Here is a 23913-nt window from a genome sequence, read left to right on the forward strand (position 1 = left end):
TGATCGTGCGACCCAGCATGTGCCATGCTCAACAAGTAGCAGCGGCACCTCCCCTCAGGCTTTGCTGGTAGACTTTCCTTTCGACGTTTTTTTTAATATAAGAAGAGCTTTGTTACAATATAATTCCTCCGATCCAAAATAAATGACTAAAAAATGACTTTGTTTTATATTAAAGTTAGTACAAAATTAAATTATTTTTAAGTCATTTATTTTAAAACGGAGGGAGTAATTTTTTTTGACGCTCGAGCTTTGTCGCAGTAAACAGTGTTCCAAACTGCCAATGGTACCTGATAAGATCTCTGGGCTACTGGCTTCCTCTTGCACGAAGGCTATTCTCTCTAAAATATGCACGCGACAAAGGATCTTGGTCTCGAACGGCAAATCACGGCACAAATCTACTTCTACCAGTACTGGTACGAAAATACAAATGGTAACAAGTTAGTTACATGACTGTTGGGAGGCACGAGTTAAAAAAAAAGTACTCCTTTTGGAGCTTCGCACAATGATAATGTCACATAATGGCTGTCCCACGTTAACCCCAAACGAACAAGTGGCCGGGTCCAACCATATCCCAAGACGACCCAACCACCGCCCTCTCCCGCTACGGCGGACGCGCCCGAAGCCAAGCACGTAGTACGTACCTACGGCCTTCAGGGCACGGGGCACCAATCAACACGCAGATCAGACGGGCAAAACGCATGAAGTAGTAGAAAAAAGAAAAACAGATATAGGCTGGCTGTGAGCAAAAGAAAGGCAAGCAACAGACTGGGAAAAGACGCAGCTCTTGCTGCACTGTGGTTGATGACGAGACCATGCAACTCGACCAGCGGAGAGAGATCGAGTATACGTGCGATAGCAGATTATTCGACGCATGGCAACCTAGATGGATTAGGAGTGGATTACAACACACGACCACAGACCCTACAACTATACGTATACATGAGAGAGAAACCGAGTGAGCGAGAGAGAGAGTAAAGCAGCGCTGCTTAGATTCGAAAGCAGAAAATCAATGTTAAAAGACGCGACGTCGCGAGTACAGTACCTGTCAACTCAGCTAAACCTAGTTTACTAGTACTCCAATTTGCTGTTGTTGGTGGAGAATGGTGACCCCCAGCCCGAACCGTGGGCAGAGGAGAACGGTAGAGCTGGCCGGCCGGATATGGTAGCGGGTTGCTTGCTTGCTTACTTACTGGCCATCGGGGACACGGTAGGCGTCGGCGGTGATCTCGGTCAGCCATAGCCCCGGGAACAGCGACTGCACGAGACAATTGGTAGCGGTAGTGTTTCCGTTAGCTGGATCATCAGTACTGCTATTATTATACTGCTCTGAGACCAAAAGCGTATAGATAGAGGGCAATGATAAAACAGGAGGTTTCTTTGCTCTAATTAGGTAATTAGGGGGGGTGAGGGGTGGTATGGGGAATCGGCGCCTTACATCGAGCTGCCGCTGCACGACCCGCGCCCGCTTCCGGGGCCGCCGCCGCGGCCGGGCGCCGGTCAGGGCGTACACGTCCTCCTCGATCTCCTCCTCGTCCAGCGCCACGGCGAACGGAGCGCGCATGCCGTCGTGCCGCGCCGTAGCCGCCGCTGTCGTCGACCACGGCATCGCGGGCGATGCGGCGCCCATGCTGCCGCGGGCTGAGGGACGACGCTTTCGCTCCCTGAGCGTCCACGGCATGCTGGCGGCCACAACCGCGGCGGCCTCCTGCGGTGGCGGAGGAAGCGGCGCAGCCTGAGGCTCGGCCTCCGGCGACCGCTGGGGCATCGCCGGAGGGAGGCAAAGGCTGCCGGCGGCGTCATGGAGGTGGCCCATGAGCTTAGCCCGGAGATGCTCCAGCCTGGCGGCGTAAGGTCCCTCGTCTACGGCGTCGGCGCCACCGCGTCGGTGGGACGTCGAGGAGCGGCGCCGATCGCGGATGGCTCCGGCACCTCCGGAGACGGACGACAGGGAAGGCACGCAGCGGTCACGAGGCGGCGGCGGTGGCGCCCACGGCTTCAGGTGGTGCGGCAGCGTGGCCGGCGGCGTCTTCGCCCTCGGATCCGCGGTGGCCGCCATGGTCGTGGCGCGCGGTCGCCCGTCGTCCGCGCGGTCCGGCACAGGGACACGCACGGGCGGCACGGGCGGCTCTGAGGGGAGGTCCTGCCGGGTCGCCGGCGAGGCGGCGGAGGAGAGAAGCAAGATACGGGAAGGGTGGGAGGCGAGGGGAGATAGAGAAAGCGAGGGAGGTGGAGTCTGCGTCGCGCTTTGTTACGGGGGGCAAACTACGGCCGCGACCGGTGGTGCCGTGCGTGCGAGCGGGGTAGAGGTAGTAGGGGTGGGACCCGCGCGTCGGGAGGTCGGGCCGCGTGGGTCGAACGAGTATCAGATCACACCTGACCCTGTTTCGTCCACCAGACAGAACCAGCGGTGCGGTGCCTGGCGGGGGATCACGACGGAGCCGTCCGCAAGTGGACGTCGCCGGTGCCAGAGCCAGAGGCGTGTTCGGTTGCTCCCATGCAGCCGCTGCATGCCCTGGGGATACAAATTGAGCCTTTTTGCTTGATGGGGCACCATCAAATTCCTGGCCTGCACGGTTTTTAAGTAGTCTTGGATCAAAGAGCAGCTCCAACGCGGCTCACTCAAACAGACCTACGTCGCGATTTGTTTGATTTTTGTTTGTTTGGAACGGTCAAACAAAAGTCTGTGTCCGTTTTTTTATTTAGATCCAACACATATCCAAACATAAATTTTTAAACGCGGACTTAGACCAACATAAAATTATAAAAGCTCAAACGACGATAATTAAATATTGAACCCCGGTCAAAGCGTTGGTCCAAATCCACATAAACATAACTAAAACGTAATTAAACATAAAAAGTCATCACCTCTTGCGTTGTCCTAGGCTTGTCCTTTTCCGTGCAGGCGAGGTCGATGATGTTCGATGAGAGGAACGCGTCTCCCACACCCAAACAACGTCTTGCGGTGGCAACGCTGACAGCTAAGACACAAACTGTCGGGCACGCTCCTTCGCCTTCCCCAACGCTCCTCCACCTTCTCCCGCGTCCAGCGGCGCTCCAGCTCCATCTGCCTCTCGACCTGGGCGCGCTCCTTCGTTAGATTGCGTGACTTTCAATGCAAGAGATAGACCCTCCCTTGCTCTGGCGTCGCGTCGAGCCACACGGGCGGCATGAAGACCCATTACCATAGCTGGCCAGTCACGGGCTCGTGCGCCTCGATCTTGCCTTGGGGAGCGCCAGCGGAGGCAGAGGCACGATGCAGTCGCCGGTCGTGGACAACGGCAGGGCCTCCTTGAGGTCCTCCCAGCACGCGTCCCCGGCGCATCTCCTCTCCTTGATATCACACAACTATAAAGATTGTGAAATCAACAAAGGTAAAGAGTGAGGTATAAACCTTGAGTTTCATTGTGTTAAATATTTGATGAAAATTAAAGGTTTTGTTGCACCCTGAGTTTTGTCTCCTTTGTTAAGTTATCGTAGCTAAAAATTAGGACCAATTAATTCTTTTTCTGTGTGATGTGACGTTTGAAGTGAATGTTGTTTCCTTGCTTGGTTGCTTATGTTTTAGATCACTAAAGTTCCTGCTACTCTCTAGAATCATCTCCTTGTATCAAACCTTTTGTTCAGTGACCATACCATGTATATAGGACAAAAACTATTTTTACCAAATATTATTTTGACTAAAAAGCATTTATTTAATTTAAGCTTTCATAAACCTCTGAGTTGAGATTTGTACTACTAGTCCTCAAATTAAGGAAGTTGTTTTTCCCTAAATATTTTATTTGGATCATACTATCAAATAGACTTCCCAAAACCACAAAATTATTATTTTAAAAGTTATTTTTATTTTATTTTATTTAAATACCTTTTTCTGAAGCCAGAAATGATCTTTTGTGGGGGAAAATGTTTTCTTGCTTTGAAAATATTTGAGAAAATTTAGGAAAACTCAGTGGACATATATATTCCATATATAAGAGTTTCAACACAAGTCCATGTTCAAAATATTGGACAAAACTCTTCAAAATCTTTTCTGCTTATTTTAAGCTTTTGACATATTTCTACAAGAAATATTCTTAATAAATTTCTAGAAAATTCTAGCAAGTCACACATGATATATGTGACGATCTTGCCAAGTTTCATATCGATCCAACTTGACTTGATTCACCCAAATATTCCAAAACTCTATCTGTCTAGAACCAAATTTGAGCAACTCTATATTGCCAACTGTCTCCAATTGTGCTCAAAACTTGTGGACATGTTCTAATGCCCCAATAATGCATCCACACCTAACGGTGCATCAAGGAGAATAGACGAACTTGCTCCAAGCCCCTTAAAACCACTTTTGCTAATTTCTAGAATTGGGAAATTTTACATTGTGAAGTTACTCCAATTGATCCCAAACTTTTTGGGCATGTTATACTACTCATATGATGTCACCACACTAAGGGGTGCATTAGTGGGAATTAATTTGCATGGGTTTATCTTCAGAAAACTATTTTTGCCCATTTCTATGGTTTTTCAAGTCTACATTGGAAACTTTCTCCAACAAATCCCAAATTTGGTTTCCAACCTAATTTCTCACTACCATTTGATCTTGTTCAGTTTCACAACCAATGGAACACCAGAGTTAGCCCAACCAGTGATCAAACACCTTCTGGTGGAATCCAAAGTCCAATAATAGAGCCCCCAAATGACTTCTCCGTGGCCTCCAATTTTTACAACACTTCACCCTGACCCTCACCTATTTCGAGTAAGTTTCCCAATGGCTAGCTCCATGATTGAGGGGGTGGAATCCCCACTCGCACCCCCTGGACAACCACATTTCCATCTTCTCTCTTTGGTCTCTCCTACCCATGGCACTTCTTGATAACCCAGAAGTATAGGGGATCGCAACAGTTTTCGAAGGTAGAGCATTCAACCCAAATTTATTGATTCGACTCGAGGGGAGCCAAAGAATATTCTCGAGTATTAGCAGCTGAGTTTTCAATTCAACCACACCTGAAAGACTTAATATCTGCAGCAAAGTATTTAGGAGCACAATAGTATGGAAGTAACGACAATGGTGGCAAACGTGATAGTAGCAGTTTTGTAGTGATTATAACAATAGAAACGGAAAAGTAACTTAGCAAAGACCAATATGTGAAAAGCTTGTGGGCATGGGATTAGTGATGGATAATTATGTCGGATGTCATTCATCATGCAACAATCATAACATAGGGTGATACAGGACTAGCTCCGATTCATCAATGTAATGTTGGCATGTATTCCATATATAGTCATACGTGCTTATGGAAAAGAACTTGCATGATATCGTTTGTCCTACCCTCCCGTGGCAGCGGGGTCCTAATGGAAACTAAGGGATATTAAGGCCTCCTTTTAATAGAGAACCGGACCAAAGTATTAGCACTTACTGAATACATGTACTCCTCAAACTACGGTAAACACCGGAAAGAATACCAGTTGTTGTCACCCTGGGGGATGCGGATCATAACTCGTAATAGGTGTCTACAACTTGCAAGATGATCAAGAACAAATATATATTCATGAAAATAGAATAGATTCAGATCTGAAATCATGGCACTCGGGCCCTAGTGACAAGCATTAAGCATACCAAAGTCATAGCAACATCAATCTCAGAACATAGTGGATACCAGGGATCAAACCCTAACAAAACTAACTCGATTACATGAATCTCATCCAACCCATCACCGTCCAGCAAGCCTACGTTAGAATTACTCACGAATGGCGGAGAGCATCATGAAATTGGTGATGAAGGATGGTTGATGACGACGACGACGTCGATTTCCCCTCTCTAGAGCCCAAATCAGACTCCAGATCTGCCCTCCCGAGGAATAACAGGAGGTGGCGGCGGCTCCGTATCGTAAAACGGGATGAAATCTTCTCCTTGATTTTTATCCCCGAATAGGAATATATAGTAGTGGAAACTAGGTCGAAGGAGCCACAAGGGCCCCACAAGCCAGGGGCGCGTCCTGTAGGCTTGTGGCCTAGTGGTGGCCCTCTCCCGTTGATTCTTTCTCCAATATTTTTTATTAATTCCAAAAGTATTCTCCATGTATTTTCAGGTCAATTCGAGAACTTTTATTTCCGCACAAAAATAACACCAAGGCAATTCTGCAAAAAAAAACGTCAGTCCGGGTTAGGTCCATTCAAATCATGCAAATTAGAGTCCAAAACAAGGGCAAAAGAGTTTGGAAAAGTAAATACGTTGGAGACGTATCAACTCCCGCAAGCTTAAAGCTTTGCTTGTCCTCAAGTAATTCAGTTGATAAACTTAAAGTGATAAAGAAAAACTTCTACAAACTCTGTTTGATCTTGCTGTTCTAAATATGCCTAACTGATGTTTAGATCTTCAGCTAGGATTATAGACTAACCACATTCACAATAATAGTTAGGTCTCATATTTACTTATATCAATGACACAATCAACTAGCGAGCAATATAAATAAGTCTCGGATGACAACAATTTTATCAAAACAATCATAATACAATATGATAAACTGGTATCTCGCTAGCCCTTTGTGAGACCGGAAAACATAAATGCAGAGCACCTTCGAAGAACAAGTACTGACTAGACATTGTAATTCATTGTAAAAAAGATCCGGTCATACTCATAATCAATATCAATTAATAACAAAGCATACAAATGATGGAGGTGCTCTCTAACTGGTGCCTTTTATAAGAAGAGGATGACTCAACAATAAAGTAAAATAGATAGACCCTTCGTAGAGGGAAGCATTGATTTACAGAGGTGCCAGAGCTCGAGCTTTTAAAACAAGGATGAATCAAAATTTGGGCGGTATGCTTTCATTGTCAACATAACTACTAAGAGATATCAATATCTTCCATGCTAGATACATTATAGGCGGTTCCCAAACAGAATAGTCAAGTTTTTACCCCCCCCCCCCTCTCCACCAATCAATCACACTCCACCGCGAGCCGAATCCACGGGTATCGTCCATGCAAACAACATTCCCGGGGGAGTTTTGTCTCATTACATTTGATTTGACTTTTGATCATGGAACTGGGCATCCCAATTACCAGCCACTTTCTCGTGAATGATAGTGAATCAACACATATCTTGAGAATAACCCAACTAGCATGGAAGATACTGACAACCCCTAGTCACTACATGAGCGATTCGGGCATACAAAACAAAATATTTTTTTGAAGGTTTAGAGTATGGCACATGCAAATTTACTTGGGACGACAAGTAAATACCGCATATAGGTAGGTATGGTCGACTCATATGGAACAACTTTGGGTTTATGGAAATGGATGCACAAGCAGTATTCCCGCTTAGTACAAGTGGAGGCTGGCAAGAGATTCGAAAGCGACCAACTAGAGAGCGACAACCGTCATAAACATGCTTTGAGATTAACTAACATTGAGTGCAAGCATGAGTAGGATATAAATCACCATGAACATAAACATCGTGGAGGCTATGTTGGTTTTGTTTCAACTACATGTGTGAACATGTGCCAAATCAAGCCACTCAAATCATTCAGAGGAGGATACCATTCTATCATAATACATCACAACCATGTTAATATGCATGTTGGCACTCAAGACAAACCATTATTCACTGCTAGCTAATTAAGCATGGCATAAATAACTATAATCTCTAATTGTCATTGCAAACATGTTCAATCCATAACGAGCTGAATCCAGAACGATGAACTAATCATATTTACAAAAATAAAATAGGTTGAGTTCATACCAGCTTTTCTCCACCTCCGTCACTTCATCATATATCTTCGTTATTGCCTTTCACTTGCACGACCGAACGATGTGAATAATAATAATAAGAGTGCACGTGCATTGGACTAAGCTGGAATCTGCAAGCAATACTCAAAGGAGAAGACAAGATAAAATGGGCTCTCCGATAGATAAAGGATAATGCACATGAGAGTCACTCAACATGTCATTGTGGTCTTCTCCTTACGACCCAAAGAAGAAAGAAAAACAATTTACACGGGAAAGCCCGCAACAAGCAAAAGAAGAACGAAAAATCTTTTTGGGTTTTATTTTAATAGTACAACTTAAACAAACTAGAAGGTAAAGCTAGAACTATTTTTTTTGGATTTTCTCAAGGTTAATGAAACACACAAGAAGAAAATAAAAATAAGAAATAAACTACCATGGATGGTACAATGAAAAAGTATGAACACCGACAACTAGAATGAGTGCGTGAACATGAATGTAATGTTAGCGAGAAATACGTACTCCCCCAAGCTTAGGCTTTTGGCCATGGTTGGAAATAACCCTCTCCTGGATACTCCAGAGGGTACTGAGGGTTCCACTAGTTTGCGAGCTCTTGTGGCTCCATCGAAAAACTAGAACCTGATACAGATCGAGGGCTGGTGCAGGCTCAGGTGCTGGAGGGTGCGACAGGCGCCAATATTTATAAATGTCCTCGGGCATAATAGTGTACCTGCCTGAATGGATATCGAACAAAGAAGAAGCAGGCAAAGCAATGATCTCACAAGTACCCTGACTAAATACTAAGTTATAAAACAACCACTTATCTTTATCTTTCTTAATAAAATCATGTGCTACCATCTTATCATAATCTAAATATTTTATAGGAAGTATCATTTCTTCTCCCTCGTTAAACCTAATAGGTATCTCAAAGTGTTTAGCTAAATGAGATGCATAGATACCTCCAAATATAGGGCCCTTCGAACGGTTTAAGTTCAATCGTTGGGCCACTATAGCGCCCAGACTAAAAGTTCTATCAGCAAATAAAGCATGGTGCAGAATAGCGAGGTCGGGAGGACTGAGGCTTCCACTCTTGCCACGACCAACTAAATATCTCCCTACAAATAATGAATAATAACGCAAAATAGGAAATTTTACGATGGCCGCTCTTGCCTTCCACACCCCTCTCTCTTCCCCTACACCGATTGCGGAAATAAAATCCTCCATGTCTCTAGGACGTGGTTCACTGATGCTGTCCTCCAAAGGTATTTTGCAAACATTGCAAAAATCGTAAAGTGACATTTCCTTAGGCACATCATATAAATGAAATTCTACCATGGGAGGATTCTTCCTAGGATAAAAGTGAAAATTTTGCACGAAAGTATTAGTAAGTAGGAGATACTGGTCACACTTATCGTTGAGGAAGCCGGTGATGCCTGCATTTTCTGCTAGATAGTAGAAATCTTCATAAATTTCGACCGCCCTCAAGAATGCCTCACTTGGCCATCCACATGGTCGAACTTCTACGGTGCAAGGAATATTGTATCTAGGATTCTCATTTTCATTTTCTTTCAAACCCCGGCTTGAAGAGCCTCTCAACAATCTCCTCAACTATTCTTTCTCTGCAAAATAAGTCTGAAAGTTTTTTAATGACTCGAAATAAGGGTGAACAAAGCTCAATCAAAACTTGTAGCAACTACTCCCTCAAGTGCCTAGAAGCTATAACATGCATCAAAACTGCTTGGGACCCTAGAAATTTGATATGCAAGCTCAAGAACAAGGTCACCACAGCAGCTAAAATTTGCAACGTACAAAGCACTAGAACAAAAACTAATTGGACCATTGGAGGAGTCACATAACGATGAACAATCCCCTAAAATAGTTTTGCAAATGGATCTTTGAGCAAGGAGATCGAAAAATGACAGCAAGATGAGCTAAGACACATGTTTGAGCAATGGTGGGATTTTTTTCTAGAGGAAGACGAAGTGGATGGGTGCTGGAATATGTGAAGGGGCCCCACGTGGGACCCACAAGCCAAGGGGCGTGCCCAGGGGGTGGCTGCACCATGCAGGCTTGTGGCCCACTGGTGCAGCCCCCTGATGTGTTCTTATTACCAAAAATTCTTACATATTCCAGAAAAACATGCTAAATTTCCAGGGCATTCTGAGAACTTTTATTTTCAGGTCATTTTTCTATTGCACGGATAAAATGGAAAACAGAGAAATAATGGCATTTTTACTAAACTGAAACTAAGGAACAGAAAATAAAAGTTGGGTATAGAAGGTTGTGCTTTTCTAAATTCATCCATCTCATGCTCGTCGAAAAGAATCCATCAATAAGGTTGATCAAGTCTTATCGACAAACTTTTTTTGAATGACATGGAACGAGAGAACTTTCTAATAACACTAGGTTACCTCAATGGGGATAGGCATGTCCCCAACAACAATTATATCATATTTATTTTTGACCGTAGGGATGGGGAATTCAAAGACTCCAATAGTAAACGTTGGAATTTTTACAATGTAGTTGATACTACAAACTTGAGGTTGTTTCTTCGATAAGTGTACCGTATGCTCATTACCATTAACATGAAAAGTGATATTGCCTTTGTTGCAGTCAATTACTCTTGGAAATATGCCCTAGAGGCAATAATAAAATGGTTATTATTATATTTCCTTGTTCATGATAATTGTCTATTGTTCATGCTATAATTGTATTAACAGGAAACAGTGATACATGTGTGAATAAAAAGAGCACACCATGTCCCTAGTGAGCCTCTAGTTGACTAGCTCATTGATCAATAGACGACCATGGTTTCCTGACCATGGACATTGGATGTCGCTGATAACGGGATCACATCATTAGGAGAATGATGTGACGGACAAGACCCAATCCTAAGCATATCACAAGATCGTGTAGTTCGTCTGCTGGAGCTTTTATAATGTCAATTATCATTTCCTTAGACCATGATATTGTGCAACTCGCGGATATTGTAGGAATGCTTTGGGTGTATGAAACATCACAACGTAACTGGGTGACTTTAAAGGTGCATTATAGGTATCTCCCAAAGTGTCTGTTGGGTTGGTATGAATCGATACTGGGAGTTGTCACTCCGTGTGACGGAGAGGTATCTCTCGGCCCACTCGATAATACATCATCATAATGAGCTCAATGTGACTAAGGAGTTAGCCACAGGATCATGTGTTATGGAACGAGTAAAGAGACTAGCCGGTAACGAGATTGAACAAGGTATACGGATACCGACGATCGAATCTCGGGCAAGTATAATACCGATTGATAAAGGGAATTGTATACGGGATTAATCGAATACCCGACATCGTGGTTCATCCGATGAGATGATCGTGGAACATGTGGGAGGCAATATGGGTATCCAGATCCCGCTATTGGTTATTGGTCGGAGGGGCGTCCAGTCATGTCTGCATGGTTCCCGAACCCGTAGGGTGTACACACTTATGGTTCGGTGACGCTAGAATTGTAATGGGATTTGTATATGTGGTTATCGAAAGTTGTTCGAAGTCCCGGATGAGATCCTGGATGTCACGAAGAGTTCCATAATAGTCCGGAGGTGAAGATTTATATATGGGAAGTCCAGTTTCGGTCACCGGAAAGGTTTCGGGGTTTATCGGTATTGTACCGGGACCACCGAAAGGGTGCCGGGGTCCACCGGGAGGGGCCACCTGTCCCGGGGGGCCACATAGGCCGAAAGTGGGAGGGAACCAACTCCCTTATGGGAGGGTGCGCACCACCAAAGCGGCCCAAGGCACCTAGGGCGGAAACCCTAGGGTGTGGGGGCTGCCTCCCACCAAATTGGGAGGCAAGCCACCCCCCTTGGCCGTCATCACCCCCTCCTAGAGCATCTAGGGGCGGTCGGGCCATCTCCCCTCCCCCCTATAAATATATGAGGGGTGAGAGGGCTACAAACACACCTAAACCCTCCCTCTTGGCGGAGCCCTACCCCTCCACTTCTCCTCCTCTGCGGCGCTTGGCGAAGCCCAGCCGGAGAACCACAAGGTCCACCGCCACCACGCCATCGTGCTGCCGGAGCTCTCCCTCAACTTCTCCTCCCCCTTGGTGAATAAAGAAGGAGGAGACGTCCCCGGGCTTTACGTGTGTTGAAAGCGGAGGCGCTGTTCATTTGGTGCTTGGATCGGATCTTTCGCGATTTGAATCGCCGTGAGTACGACTCCATCAACCGGGTTCTTTGCAATGCTTCCGCTTAGAGATCTTCAACGGTATGAATATGCTATCCCTCTCTCTCATTGCTAGCATCTCCTAGATTGATATTGGTGACACGTAGGAATTTTTTTAATTATTACTACGTTCCCCAACAGTGGCATCATGAGCTGGGTCTATGCGTAGATTCTATGCACGAGCAGAACACAAGTAAGTTGTGGGCGATGATTTGGTCAATTTGCTTACCTTTACTAGTCCTATCTTGATTCGTCGGCATTGTGGGGTGAAGTGGCCCACACCGACTTTACACGTACGCTTACGTGAAACTGGTTCCACCGCCTAACATGCACTTGTTGCATAAGGTGGCTAGCGGGTGTCTGTCTCTCCCACTTTAGTCATATCGGATTCGATGAAGAGGGTCCTTATGAAGGGTAAATAGCAATTGGCATATCACCATTGTGTCTGTAACGTAGGTAAGAAACATTCTTGCTAGAAACCCATAGCAGCCACGTAAAACTTGCAACAACAATTAGAGGACGTCTAACTTGTTTTTGCAGGGTATGCTATGTGATGTGATATGCCCAAAAGGATATGATGAAATATATGCGATGTATGAAATTGATCATGTTCTTGTAATATGATTCACGACTTGCATGTCGATGAGTATGAAAACCGGCAGGAGCCATAGGAGTTGTCTTAATTTATTGTATGACATGCGTATCAATCAGAAATGCCATATGATTACTTTACTTTATTTCTAACCGTTGGCCATTGTAGTAGAAGTAATAGTTGGTGAGACCGCTTCATGAAGACACGATGATGGAGATCATGGTGTCGTGCCGGTGACGATGGTGATCATGCCGTGCCCAGAAGATGGAGATCAAAGGCGCAAGATGATATTGGCCATATCATGTCCCTTTATGATTTGCATGTGATGTTTATCATGTGTTTACATCTTATTTGCTTAGAACGACGGTAGTAAATAAGATGGCCCCTCACTAAAATTTCAAGAAATGTGTTCCCCCTAAGTGTGCATCATTGCGAAGGACCGTTGTTTCGAAGCACCACATGATGATCGAGAGTGATAGTGTGATAGATTCTAACGTTCGCATACAACAGGTGTAAGCGAAATTTACACATGCGAAACACTTAGGTTGACTTGACGAGCCTAGCATGTATAGACATGGCCTCAGAACACGAGAGACCGAAAGGTCGAACATGAGTCGTATAGTTGTTGCGATCAACATGGAGATGTTCACCATTTATGACTAGTCTGTCTCACGTGATGATCAGACACGACCTAGTCAATATGGATCATGTATCATTTAGATGACTAGAGGGATGTCTATCTGAGTGTGAGTTCATTAAATAATTTTATTACATGAACTTAATTATCATGAACTTAGTATAAAATTGTCTTTACAGTCTATATTGTAGATCCAATGGCCCACGCTATTGTTCCCCTCAATTTCACCACGTTCCTAGAGAAAACCAGGTTGAAAGGCAATGGAAGCAACTATACGGACTAGGTCCATAACTTGAGGTTCATCCTCATAGCTTCCAAGAAAATATATGTCCTTGATGCGCCGCTAGCTGATGCACCTGAATTCCCAGCGGCTCAAGACGTTATGAACGCCTGGCAGTCACGTAGTGATGATTACTCCCTGGTTCAGTGCGGCATGCTTTACAGTTTAGAACCAGAGCTCGAAAAGCGTTCTGAGCAACATGGAGCATATGAGATGTTCCAAGAGCTGAAACTGGTTTTCCAAGCTCATGCCCGGGTAGAGAGATATGAAGTCTCCGACAAATTCTTCAGTTGTAAGATGGAGGAAAATGGTTCTGTCAGCGAGCACATACTCAAAATGTCTGGGTTGCACAACCGCTTGTCTCAGCTGGGAGTTAATCTTCCAGATAACTCGGTTATTGACACAATCCTCAAGTTTCTTCCACCTAGCTACAAGAGCTTTGTGATGAACTACAATATGAAAGGGATGAAAAAGTCCATTCCTGAGTTATATTTGATGTTGAAATCAGTGGAGGTGGAAATCAAAAAGGAACATCAAGTGTTGATGGTAAATAAGACCACAGTTTCAAGAAAGGCAAGGGGAAGAAGAAGTTCAAGAGGGACGACAAAGCAGTTGCCACGCCCGGTAAATAAGTTGCCAGGAAGAAGCCCAAGAATGGACCCAAGCCTGAGACTGAGCACTATTATTGCAAGGGAACCGGTCAGTGGAAGCGAAACTGCCCTAAGTACTTAGCGGATAACAAGGCCGAAAACGTCAAAGGTATATATGATATACATGTTATTGATGTGTACCTTACCAGCGCTCGTAGTAGCTGATACGTCCAAAACGTATCTATAATTTCTGTTTTTTCCATGATCTTTTGGTTGACATTGTTATATGTTTTGCTACACTTTTATATCATTTTACACATATTTGGACTAACCTACTAACTCAGTGCACCCAGTGCCAGTTTCTGTCTGCTAATGTCTATTTTCCAAGGGCTTTTACCCAATTTCCTAAAGCCGAAAAAATCACGAGAAAAATATATAAAACATCAGCGTAACGGAAGCTTCCAGATCACTGAAGATGGGCCAAGGGCCGTTCAGACGACCTCCTGGCACGGCCTACCGCTGGCCACACCCACAAGCCGCCCGGGTTGGTCCCACCTCCTCCGGTGCCCTCCTTTAGCCTATATTTACCTCTCCGAGAGGAAACCCTTCCAGGAGATCCAGAATCTCGAATTTCTCCATCGTTCCGCCGCCGCAACGCTTCCGAGATCGGGAACGTGAGGAGACATCTTCCTGGCACCCTGCCAGAGGGAGGATTGACCTCCAGGAGCTTCTCCACCACCATGGACGCTTCCCGGACGTGCCATGAGTAGTCCTCCTTGGACCATGAGTCCATGACCAGTAGCTATGTGATGTATTCTCTCCAATCTTGTGCTTCAATGGTTAGTCCTTGTGAGCTGCCCTACATGATCAAGGCATCTGTGTAATTCTCTTGCTATTGATATGTTCGGTTTGTTGGGATCCGATGGATTATGAGATTATGTTCAGATTGTTATGAGTTATATATATTTTACTATCCTTTTATATTATGTTCCTTAGTGATTCATGCACGTTCTCTGTTGCTATTTATTGCTTTGGCCGAGTAGTAGATTGTAACTCCAAGAGGGAGCGTTATGCATGATTGTGGGTTCATGCCCCTCGATGTCAAGATTGAGTGACAGAGACATGAGACTAGGGGATGTGCTATTTCCACCAGGGAGAAAACAACGGTGCTTGTGACCGCAGTTGCAAGGATTGTTTACCTTACGCATTGTTCGTTAATGCAGTTGTCCGTTGCTTTGAGTTTACACTTTGGATGGGGCTCGCAACTTAATACCGACGAGATGTTCTGGATAGATATCTCAAGGTGGATGATTAGTAAGTAGATGCTGATGAATAAACGGTCTACTTGTCTTGGCATACTGCCCATTACTATTGAGCCTCTAACTTTTAAGTAGCATAATTAGCATTGCGGTGCGTTTATAATTCTATAAATTGCCCAGCTATAATTTGTTTACCCAAGCATATTGTTTATCGTATTTTGGAAGAGAGACATCACTAGTGAACATCATATGACTCCGGTCCATATCACCACCATTGCTTACACCTCCATCATTTACTGCTTTCATTTACTTTTCCTTTGCAATCACTATCAAAATTCCTGCTTGTGTTTTGATCCTTTGCAAACTACAAGGCCGAAGAGATTGATGATAACCCACAAGTATAGGGGATCGCAACCATTTTCGAGGGTAGAGTATTCAACCCAAATTTGGTTATTCGACACAAGGGGAAGCCAAAGAATATTCTCGAGTATTAGCAGTTGAGTTGTCAATTCAACCACACCTGAAAGACTTAGTATCTGCAGCAAAGTTTCAGTAGCAAAGTAGTGTGATAGTAACAGTAGCAGCGGTAATAGTAGCAGTAGTGACAGCAGTAGCGGTAACAGTAGCAGTAGTGACAGCAGTAGTGGTAATAGTAGCAATAGTGAGAGCAGTAGCGGTAAAGTACTTAGCAAGGACCAGTAGGAAAAGCTCGTAGGCATTGGATCGGTGATGGATAATTATGTCGGATGACATTCATCATGTAACAGTTATAACATGGGGTGATATGTAACTAGCTCCAGTTCGTCAATGTAATGTAGGCATGTATTCCGTATTTAGTCATACGTGCTTATGGAAAAGAACTTGCATGACACCTATTGTCCATCCCTCCCGTGGCAGCGGGGTCCTAATGGAAACTAAGGGATATTAAGGTCTCCGTTTAATAGAGAACCAGAACAAAGCATTGGCGCATAGTGAATACATGAACTCCTCATACTATGATCATCTCCGGGAGTGGTTCCGGCTATTGTCACTCCCGGGGTTGCCGGGTCATAACACATAGTAGGTGACTACAACTTGAAAGATAGAATCAAGAACACACATATATTGATGAAAACATAATAGGTTCAGATCTGAAATCATGGCACTCGGGCCCTAGTGACAAGCATTAAGCATAGCAAAATAGTAGCAACATCAATCTTAGAACATAGTGGATACTAGGGATCAAACTCCATCAAAACTAATTCGATTACATGATAGATCTCATCCAACCCATCACCATCCAGCAAGCCTACGATGAGATTACTCACGAACGGTGAAGATCATCATGGAATTGGCGATGAAGGATGGTTGGTGATGACAACGGCGACGATTTCCCCTCTCCGGAGCCTAGAATGGACTCCAGATCTGCCCTCCAGAGGAAGAACGGGTGGTGGCAGCGGCTCCGTATCGTGAAACACGATGAACTCTTCTCCCTTAATTTTTTCTGGGCGAGAGAGAATATACAGAGCTGGAGTTGGAGGCTGCGGAGCCACGAGGGCCTCACAAGCCTGCGAGGCGCGACCAGGGGGGCCCGCGCCTCCTGGGCTTGTGGGCTCCTGGCTCCATGTCTCCAGGCAATTCTTGCGCCAGTATTTTTTATATATTCCACAAAAAATCATCACAAATTTCTAGGTCATTCCAAGAACTTTTATTTCTACGCAAAAACAACACCATGGCAATTCTGCCAAAAACAGCGTCAGTCCGGGTTAGTTCCATTCAAATCATGCAAATTAGAGTCCAAAACAAGGGCAAAAGAGTTTGGAAAAGTAGATACGATGGAGACGTATCAACTCCCCCAAGCTTAAAACCTTGATTATCCTCAATCAATTCAGTTGACAAACTGAAAGAGACAGAAGAAAACCTTTTACGAACTCTGTTTGATCTTGTTGTTGTAATTATGTCTAACTCATATTCTGATTTTCAGCAAGATCAAAAGCTAACCACATAAGAAATGACATTTAGGTCTCATGGTGTACTCATATCAATGGCATAATCAACTAGCGAGCAATAATAATAAGTTTCAAATGTCAACACTTCAATCAAAACAAACATGAAACAATATGAACAGATGGTATCTCACTAGCCCTTTCTGATACCGCAAAACATAAATGCAGAGCACCTTCAAAGACCGAGGGCTGACTGAACATTGTAATTCATGGCAAAGAAGATCCAGTCACAGTCATACTCAATATCAATTAATAGCAAAGCATAAAAATGACGGAGGTGCTCTCTAACTGGTACTTTTATAAGACGAGGATGACTCAACAGAAACGTAAATAGATAGGCCCTTCGTAGAGGGAAGTATTGATTTGCAGAGGTGCCAGAGCTCAAGCTTTTAAAGACAGAGATAAATAATTTTGGGTGGTATGCATTCATTGTCAACGCGATGACCAAGAGTTTTCACCATCTTCCATGCTACACATATTATAGGCGGTCCCCTAACAGAAAAGTAAAGTTTTGACTCCCCCATCACCGATCAATCACACTCCACGACTAGCCGAATCCTCGGCTGCCGTCCATACCGACAACAATCCAGGGGAGTTCTGTTTGCAATTATATTTTCGGTTTGAGCATGGAACTGGGCATTCTGATTACCGGCCCCTTTCTCGTGAGTGATAGTGAATAAACACATATCAAGGATAACACGCCTAGCATGGAAGATATTGACCGCCCCTTGTCACCACATGAGCGGTTCGGGCATACAAAACATATTATTATTTGAAGATTTAGAGAGTGACACATGCAAATTTACTTGGAACGACTGGTAGATACCGCATATAGGTAGGTATGGTGGACTCATATGGAACAACTTTGGGTTTATGGAAGTGGATGCACAAGCAGTATTCCTGCTTAGTACAAGTGAAGGCTAGCAAAAGACTGGGAAGCGACCAACTTGAGAGCGACAACAGTCATTAATATGCATTGAAATTAACCAACATTGAGTGCAAGCATGAGTAGGATATAAATCACCATAAACATGAATATCGTAGAGGCTATGTTGATTTTGTTTCAACTACATGCATGAACATGTGCCAAGTCAAGCCACTTGAATCATTCAAAGGAGGATACCATCCTATCATACTACATCATAATCATCTTGAAATTCATGTTGGCATCCAAGACAAACCATTATAAGCTCCTAGCTAATTAAGCATGGCATCAGAAACTATGATCTCTAAGTTCTCATTGCAAACATGTTTCTCTCATAACAAAGCTGAATTAGGAACGATGAGCTAGTCATATTTACAAAAACAAAACAGGTCGAGTTCATACCAGCTTTTCCAGGCTCAGTCACTTCATCATATATCGTCATTATTGCCTTTCACTTGCACGACCGAATGATGTGAATAATAATGAGAGTGTTCGTGCATTGGACTAAGCTGGAATCTGCAAGCAAACTCAGAGGAGAAGACAAAGTAATATGGCTCTTTGACGGATAAACAATAATGCATATGAGAGCCACTAAACATTTTAATCATGGTCTTCTATCTTGACCCAAAGAAAAAGAAAACTATTTACACGGGAAAGCTCCCAACAAGCAAAAGAAGAACAGGAAATATTTTTGGGTTTTCTTTTTAAAATTACCACTAAACAAGCTGGAAAGTAAACTTACAACTAATTTTTTTGTTTTTCTCAATTTAAACAAACACACGAGAAGAAAGCGAGAAAAAGAAATAAACTAGCACGGATGATACAATGGCAAGGTGTGAACACCGACTATCAAAGTGAATGTGTGAGCATGAATATAAAGTCAGTGAGAAACACGTACTCCCCCAAGCTTAGGCTTTTGGCCTAAGTTGATCTACTCCCACGGCTGGTCTAGGCGATATCCAAAATCATAATGGGGGTTGTACGGAAACGCGGCAGCTACCGCGTGAATAGCTGCCTCACGGAGGCGAGCAGCCTTCGCCTCCCTCTCATAGTCCTCTGCCTCTCCTCTGGTTATGTAATATCTCCGTTTTACCTGAAAGTCAAAGAAGGCAGGAGCAGGAAGGGTAATATGGAAAACACGCTGTCGGTTAAATATTAACCGGTATAGGAGGGATTCGTTATCCCTCTCAAAGAACTGATAAGTGTCATAGCGGCGCGATCAAGGAAAGTTGTATGGAGCGGGGGATCTCCTGTGCGGATGGGTATTCCAAGAAAATTTGCTATGCGAGTGGCATAGATCCCACCAAAGAAATCCCCTTCATTAGCATATTATTTAGCCTCCTCGCAATTATAGCTCCCATGTTGAAACTTCTATCACCCGTTACTGCGCTCTTAAGAATACTAAGGTCAGGTGCGCAGAGGTGACAATGCTCAATGTTGCCGTTAATGCATCTACCTATGAAGAGGGCAAAATAATGTAAGGCAGGAAAACGAGTGCTCCCCATGGTAGCCTACGTAATATCTCTAGTTTCTCCAACAGTTATACTAGAGATAAAATCTCTAACCGAAGACTTAGGAGGATCATTGAGACTACCCCAATCAGGTATCTTTCAAATTCTATTAAAATCCTCTAAATCCATGGTATACGATTTGTCATAAAGATCAAACAGTATGGATGTGTCACGGACAACTGAAAATTTGAATCTACGAACAAAAGACAGTGAGAGTAGTATACTGTTCACATTTATTGGAGATGAATTCTTCGAGCCCGGCGTTGTGAACAAATGTATCAAACTCGTCCTTGAAACCTGCATCAGTCATGAATCCATCGGAAGGCCATTCACATGGTTGTACCTGTGCATTCCTCGGCTGATAAGGATCGGGCTCCTGAATCGAGAGATGGGGACCCCTTTTGCTTGAGGAACCACCATGATAGTTTCTCCTGAACATCTTCTTTTTTTGAAATTTTTAGTGACTCAAAAGAAATGTGAACAAGGCTCAACAAAATTCATAGAAACTACTCCTACAAGTGCCTAGAGGCAATATCATGCATCAAAACTACTTGGGACCAACTAAAATTAACGTGCAAAGCTCAAGAACAGGGTCACCAAGGCAGCAAAAATATGCAACAAATAAAGCACTAGAACAAAAACTAATTGGACCAATGGAGGAGTCACATACCAAGGAAGAATTCCCTAAAACAGTTTGGTGAATGGGGCTTTGCACAAGGAGATCAAAAAATGCAGCAAGAAGAGCAAGAACACGGGTTTGAGCTGCGGAATGATTTTTTCTGGAGGTAGCAGAAGGAGATGGGAGCTAGAATAAGTGGAGGGGGCCCACGTGGGACCCACAAGCCTGCGAGGCATGACCACGGGGGGTGCCCGCGCCTCCTGGGCTTGTGGCCCACTGGTACATCCCGTGACTAGCTTCCTATCTTAGAAATTTTCAAATATTTCAGAAAAAATCATACTTTAATTTCTGGGCATTTGAAGAATTGTATTTTCGGGACACTTTTCTAAGGGACGGAAAAAACAGAAAACAGGAAAATAAAGCTAAATTTATCATTTTTCTTCTAAACAACCAAAAGTAAAACTTGGGAACAGAAGGTTGTGACTTCTAGATTCATCCATCTCATGGTCATCAAAACAAATCCGTCAATGAGATTGATCAAGTCTCCTTGACAAACTTTTTTTTGAATCGCATAAAACCGGAGAATTTTCGAATAATCACTAGGTTACCTCAACGGGGATGTGCATATCCCCAACAAGTAAATCATACTTCATCTTGACAGTAGGTATAGGGCATTCAAAGCTTCCAATAAGAATTGATAAAGATTTTTCTATAACATTGATGCAATGAACTCGATATTGTTTCTTCGAAAAGTGCACCGTATGCTCATTACCACTAACATGGATAGTGACATTGCCTTTGTTGCAATCAATAACAACCCCTGCAGTGTTTAAATAGGGTCTTCCAAGGATGACCGCCATGGCATCATCCTCGGGAATATCCAGAATAACAAAGTCCGTTAAGATAGTAATGTTAGCAACCACAATAGGCACATCCTCGCAAATGCCAATAGGAAAAGCAGTTGATTTGTCGGCCATTTGCGAAGACATTTTAGTAGGTGTCAACTTATCCAATTCGACTCTACGATATAAAGAGAGAGGCATAACACTAACACCGGCTCCAAGATCGCATAAAGTAGTTCTAACATAATTTCTTTTAATGGAGCAAGGTATAGTGGGCACTCTGGGATCACCTAGTTTCTTAGGAGTCCCACCCTTAAAAGTGTAGTTGGCAAGCATGGTGGAAATCTCAACCTCAGGTATCTTCCTTTTATTAGTCACAATATCTTTCATGTACTTAGCATAAGGAGACATTTTGGGCATATCTGTCAAACGCATTTTCAAAAAGACAGGTCTAATCATTTCAACAAAGCGCTCAAAATCCTCATCATCCTTTTTCTTGGATGGTTTGGGAGAAAAGTCCATGGGTTTTTGTACCCATGGTTCTCTTTCTTTACCATGCTTCCTAGCAATAAAGTCGTTCTTATCGTATCTCTTGTTTTTAGGTTGTGGGTTATCAAGATCAACAATAGGTTCAATCTCCACATCCTTATCATTACTAGGTTGAGCATCAACATGAACACCACTATAAATATTATCACTAGGCTCATGTTCATCACCAGATTGTGTTTCGGCATCAAAAAAAGAGACATCATTTGGATTCTCGGGTGTAACAGCAGCAGGTTTGCTAGCATGAAAGTTCCTATCATCTTTATTTTTCTTCCTATTACCAGGATGACTAGGTGCATCAGTGTTAACTCCTTGAGAAGTTTGTTCAATCCTCTTAGAATGGCCATCGGGATACAAAGGTTCCTGAGTCATTCTACCACCTCTAGTGACAACTCTAACATAATTGTCATTCAACTCATTGAGCAAGTCATTTTGAGCCTTAAGTACTTGTTCTACTTGAGTAGTGACCATAGAGGCATGTTTACTCAAAAGCTTAAGATCATTGACATTTCTATCCACACAAGCACTTATATGACTAATCATACGAGCATTTTGTCTCAATTGTCTGCTAACATATTCATTGAAACTTTGTTGTTTGGCAACGAAGCCATCAAATTCATCTACGCATAAGCTAGCAGGTTTATCATAAAGAATATCACTCTCATTGAATCTACGAAGAGAATTTACCTCTACTACCTGTGTCGGGTTATCAAGACCATGTATTTCTTCGATAGATGGTAGATTCTTAACATCTTCGGATTTAATACCTTTCTCTTGCATAGATTTATTGTCTTATTGCATATCTTCAGGACTAAGGAATAGAATACCTCTTTTCTTCGGAGTTGGCTTCGGAGGTGGTTCGGGAATAGTCCAAGCATTATCATTGCTCAAGATATTATTCAATAGAATTTCAGCTTGTTCCACAGTTCGTTCCCTGAAAACACAACCAGCACAACTATCTAGGTGGTCCCTAGAAGCATCGGTTAGTCCATTATAAAAGATATCAAGTATTTCATTCTTCTCAAGAGGGTGATGAGGCAAGCCTTCCCCAAGCTTGTGGGAGACTCTCTTCTTCAACTTGCACAAAGTTATATATATCCTGCAAGGCAGCTTGTTTCTTATGGGCATGAAAATATTTCTCAAAGAAGTAGTAAATCATATCCTGGGGGCTATGCACACAACCAGGAGCAAGAGAAGTAAACCAAGTCTTAGCATCACCCTTTAGTGAGAAAGGAAACAACTTAAGGATATAGTAAGGGCAAATTTTTTCCTCGTTCGTGAATAGGGTGGCTATATCATTCAGTTTCGTAAGATGTGCTACAACCGTTTCAGAATCATAACCATGAAAAGGATCAGATTCAACCAAAGTGATCAACTCAGGATCGAGACAGAATTCATAATCCTTATCAGTAACAATGATGGGCGAAGTAGAAAAGTTAGGATCGTATTTCATTCTAGCATTCAGAGATTTTTTTTTTCCACTTGCATGATACGTCTCCGTCGTATATACTTTTGCGAACTCTTTTGCCCTTGTTTTGGACTCTAATTTGTATGATTTGAATGGAACTAACCCGGAATGACGCTGTTTTCAACACAATTGCCATGGTGTTGTTTTTGTGCAGAAATAAAAGTTCTCGGAATGTCCTGAAAATTTACGGAGATTTTTTCTGGAATAAAAGGAAAATACCTGCGCAAAGATCCACCGGAGGGGGCGTGCCAGTGGGCCACAAGCCCACAGGCCACGACCACCCCCTAGGCCACACCGTGCAGGCTTGTGGGGCCCACGTGGCACCACCGCCCCAAACTCAGCTCTATTTCTTCCGTTTCGCCTGAAAAAAAAATTAGGGAGAAGGTTTCATCGCGTTTTGCGATACGGAGGCGCCGCCACATCCTGTTCTTCATCTGGAGGGCAGATCTGGAGTCCGTTTCGGGCTCCGGAGAAGGGAAATCGTCGCCATCGTCATCATCAACCTTTCTCCATTGACTATTCCATGATGCTCTTCATCGTTCGTGAGTAATCTCATCGTAGGCTTGATGGACGGTGATGAGTTGGATGAGATCTATCATGTAATCGAGTTAGTTCTTGAGGGGGATTGCTCCCTAGTATCCACTATGTTCTAGATTGATGTTGCTACTACTTGGCTATGCTTAATGCTTGTCACTAGGCCCCGAGTGCCATGATTTCAGATCTGAACCTATT

At 43.5% G+C, this 23913-nt stretch overlaps 1 protein-coding gene across 1 annotated transcript; it reads right to left on the bottom strand.

Moving 5' to 3' along the window:
- Window positions 1-766: 766 nt before the first annotated feature.
- On the bottom strand, window positions 767-2600 carry LOC123440115. Its single transcript, XM_045116694.1, has 2 exons — window positions 1436-2600; window positions 767-1255 (listed from the first exon to the last, which is right to left on the bottom strand). Exons 1-2 carry the CDS (start codon window positions 2054-2056, stop codon window positions 1187-1189), a joined length of 690 nt encoding a protein of 229 aa, XP_044972629.1. The 5' UTR covers window positions 2057-2600; the 3' UTR covers window positions 767-1186.
- Window positions 2601-23913: the final 21313 nt, after the last annotated feature.

The sequence above is a fragment of the Hordeum vulgare genome, chromosome 3H (genome assembly GCF_904849725.1).
Source record: "Hordeum vulgare subsp. vulgare chromosome 3H, MorexV3_pseudomolecules_assembly, whole genome shotgun sequence".
NCBI lineage: Eukaryota > Viridiplantae > Streptophyta > Magnoliopsida > Poales > Poaceae > Hordeum > Hordeum vulgare.

Excerpts from the sequence above, each read along its gene's own strand:
- LOC123440115 (XM_045116694.1), bottom strand. The coding sequence starts at position 2,056 with ATGGCGGCCACCGCGGATCCGAGGGCGAAGACGCCGCCGGCCACGCTG. Across the intron at positions 1,256-1,435 it reads TCGTGCAGCGGCAGCTCGAT|TCGCTGTTCCCGGGGCTATG; the intron begins GTAAGGCGCCGA and ends TGTCTCGTGCAG.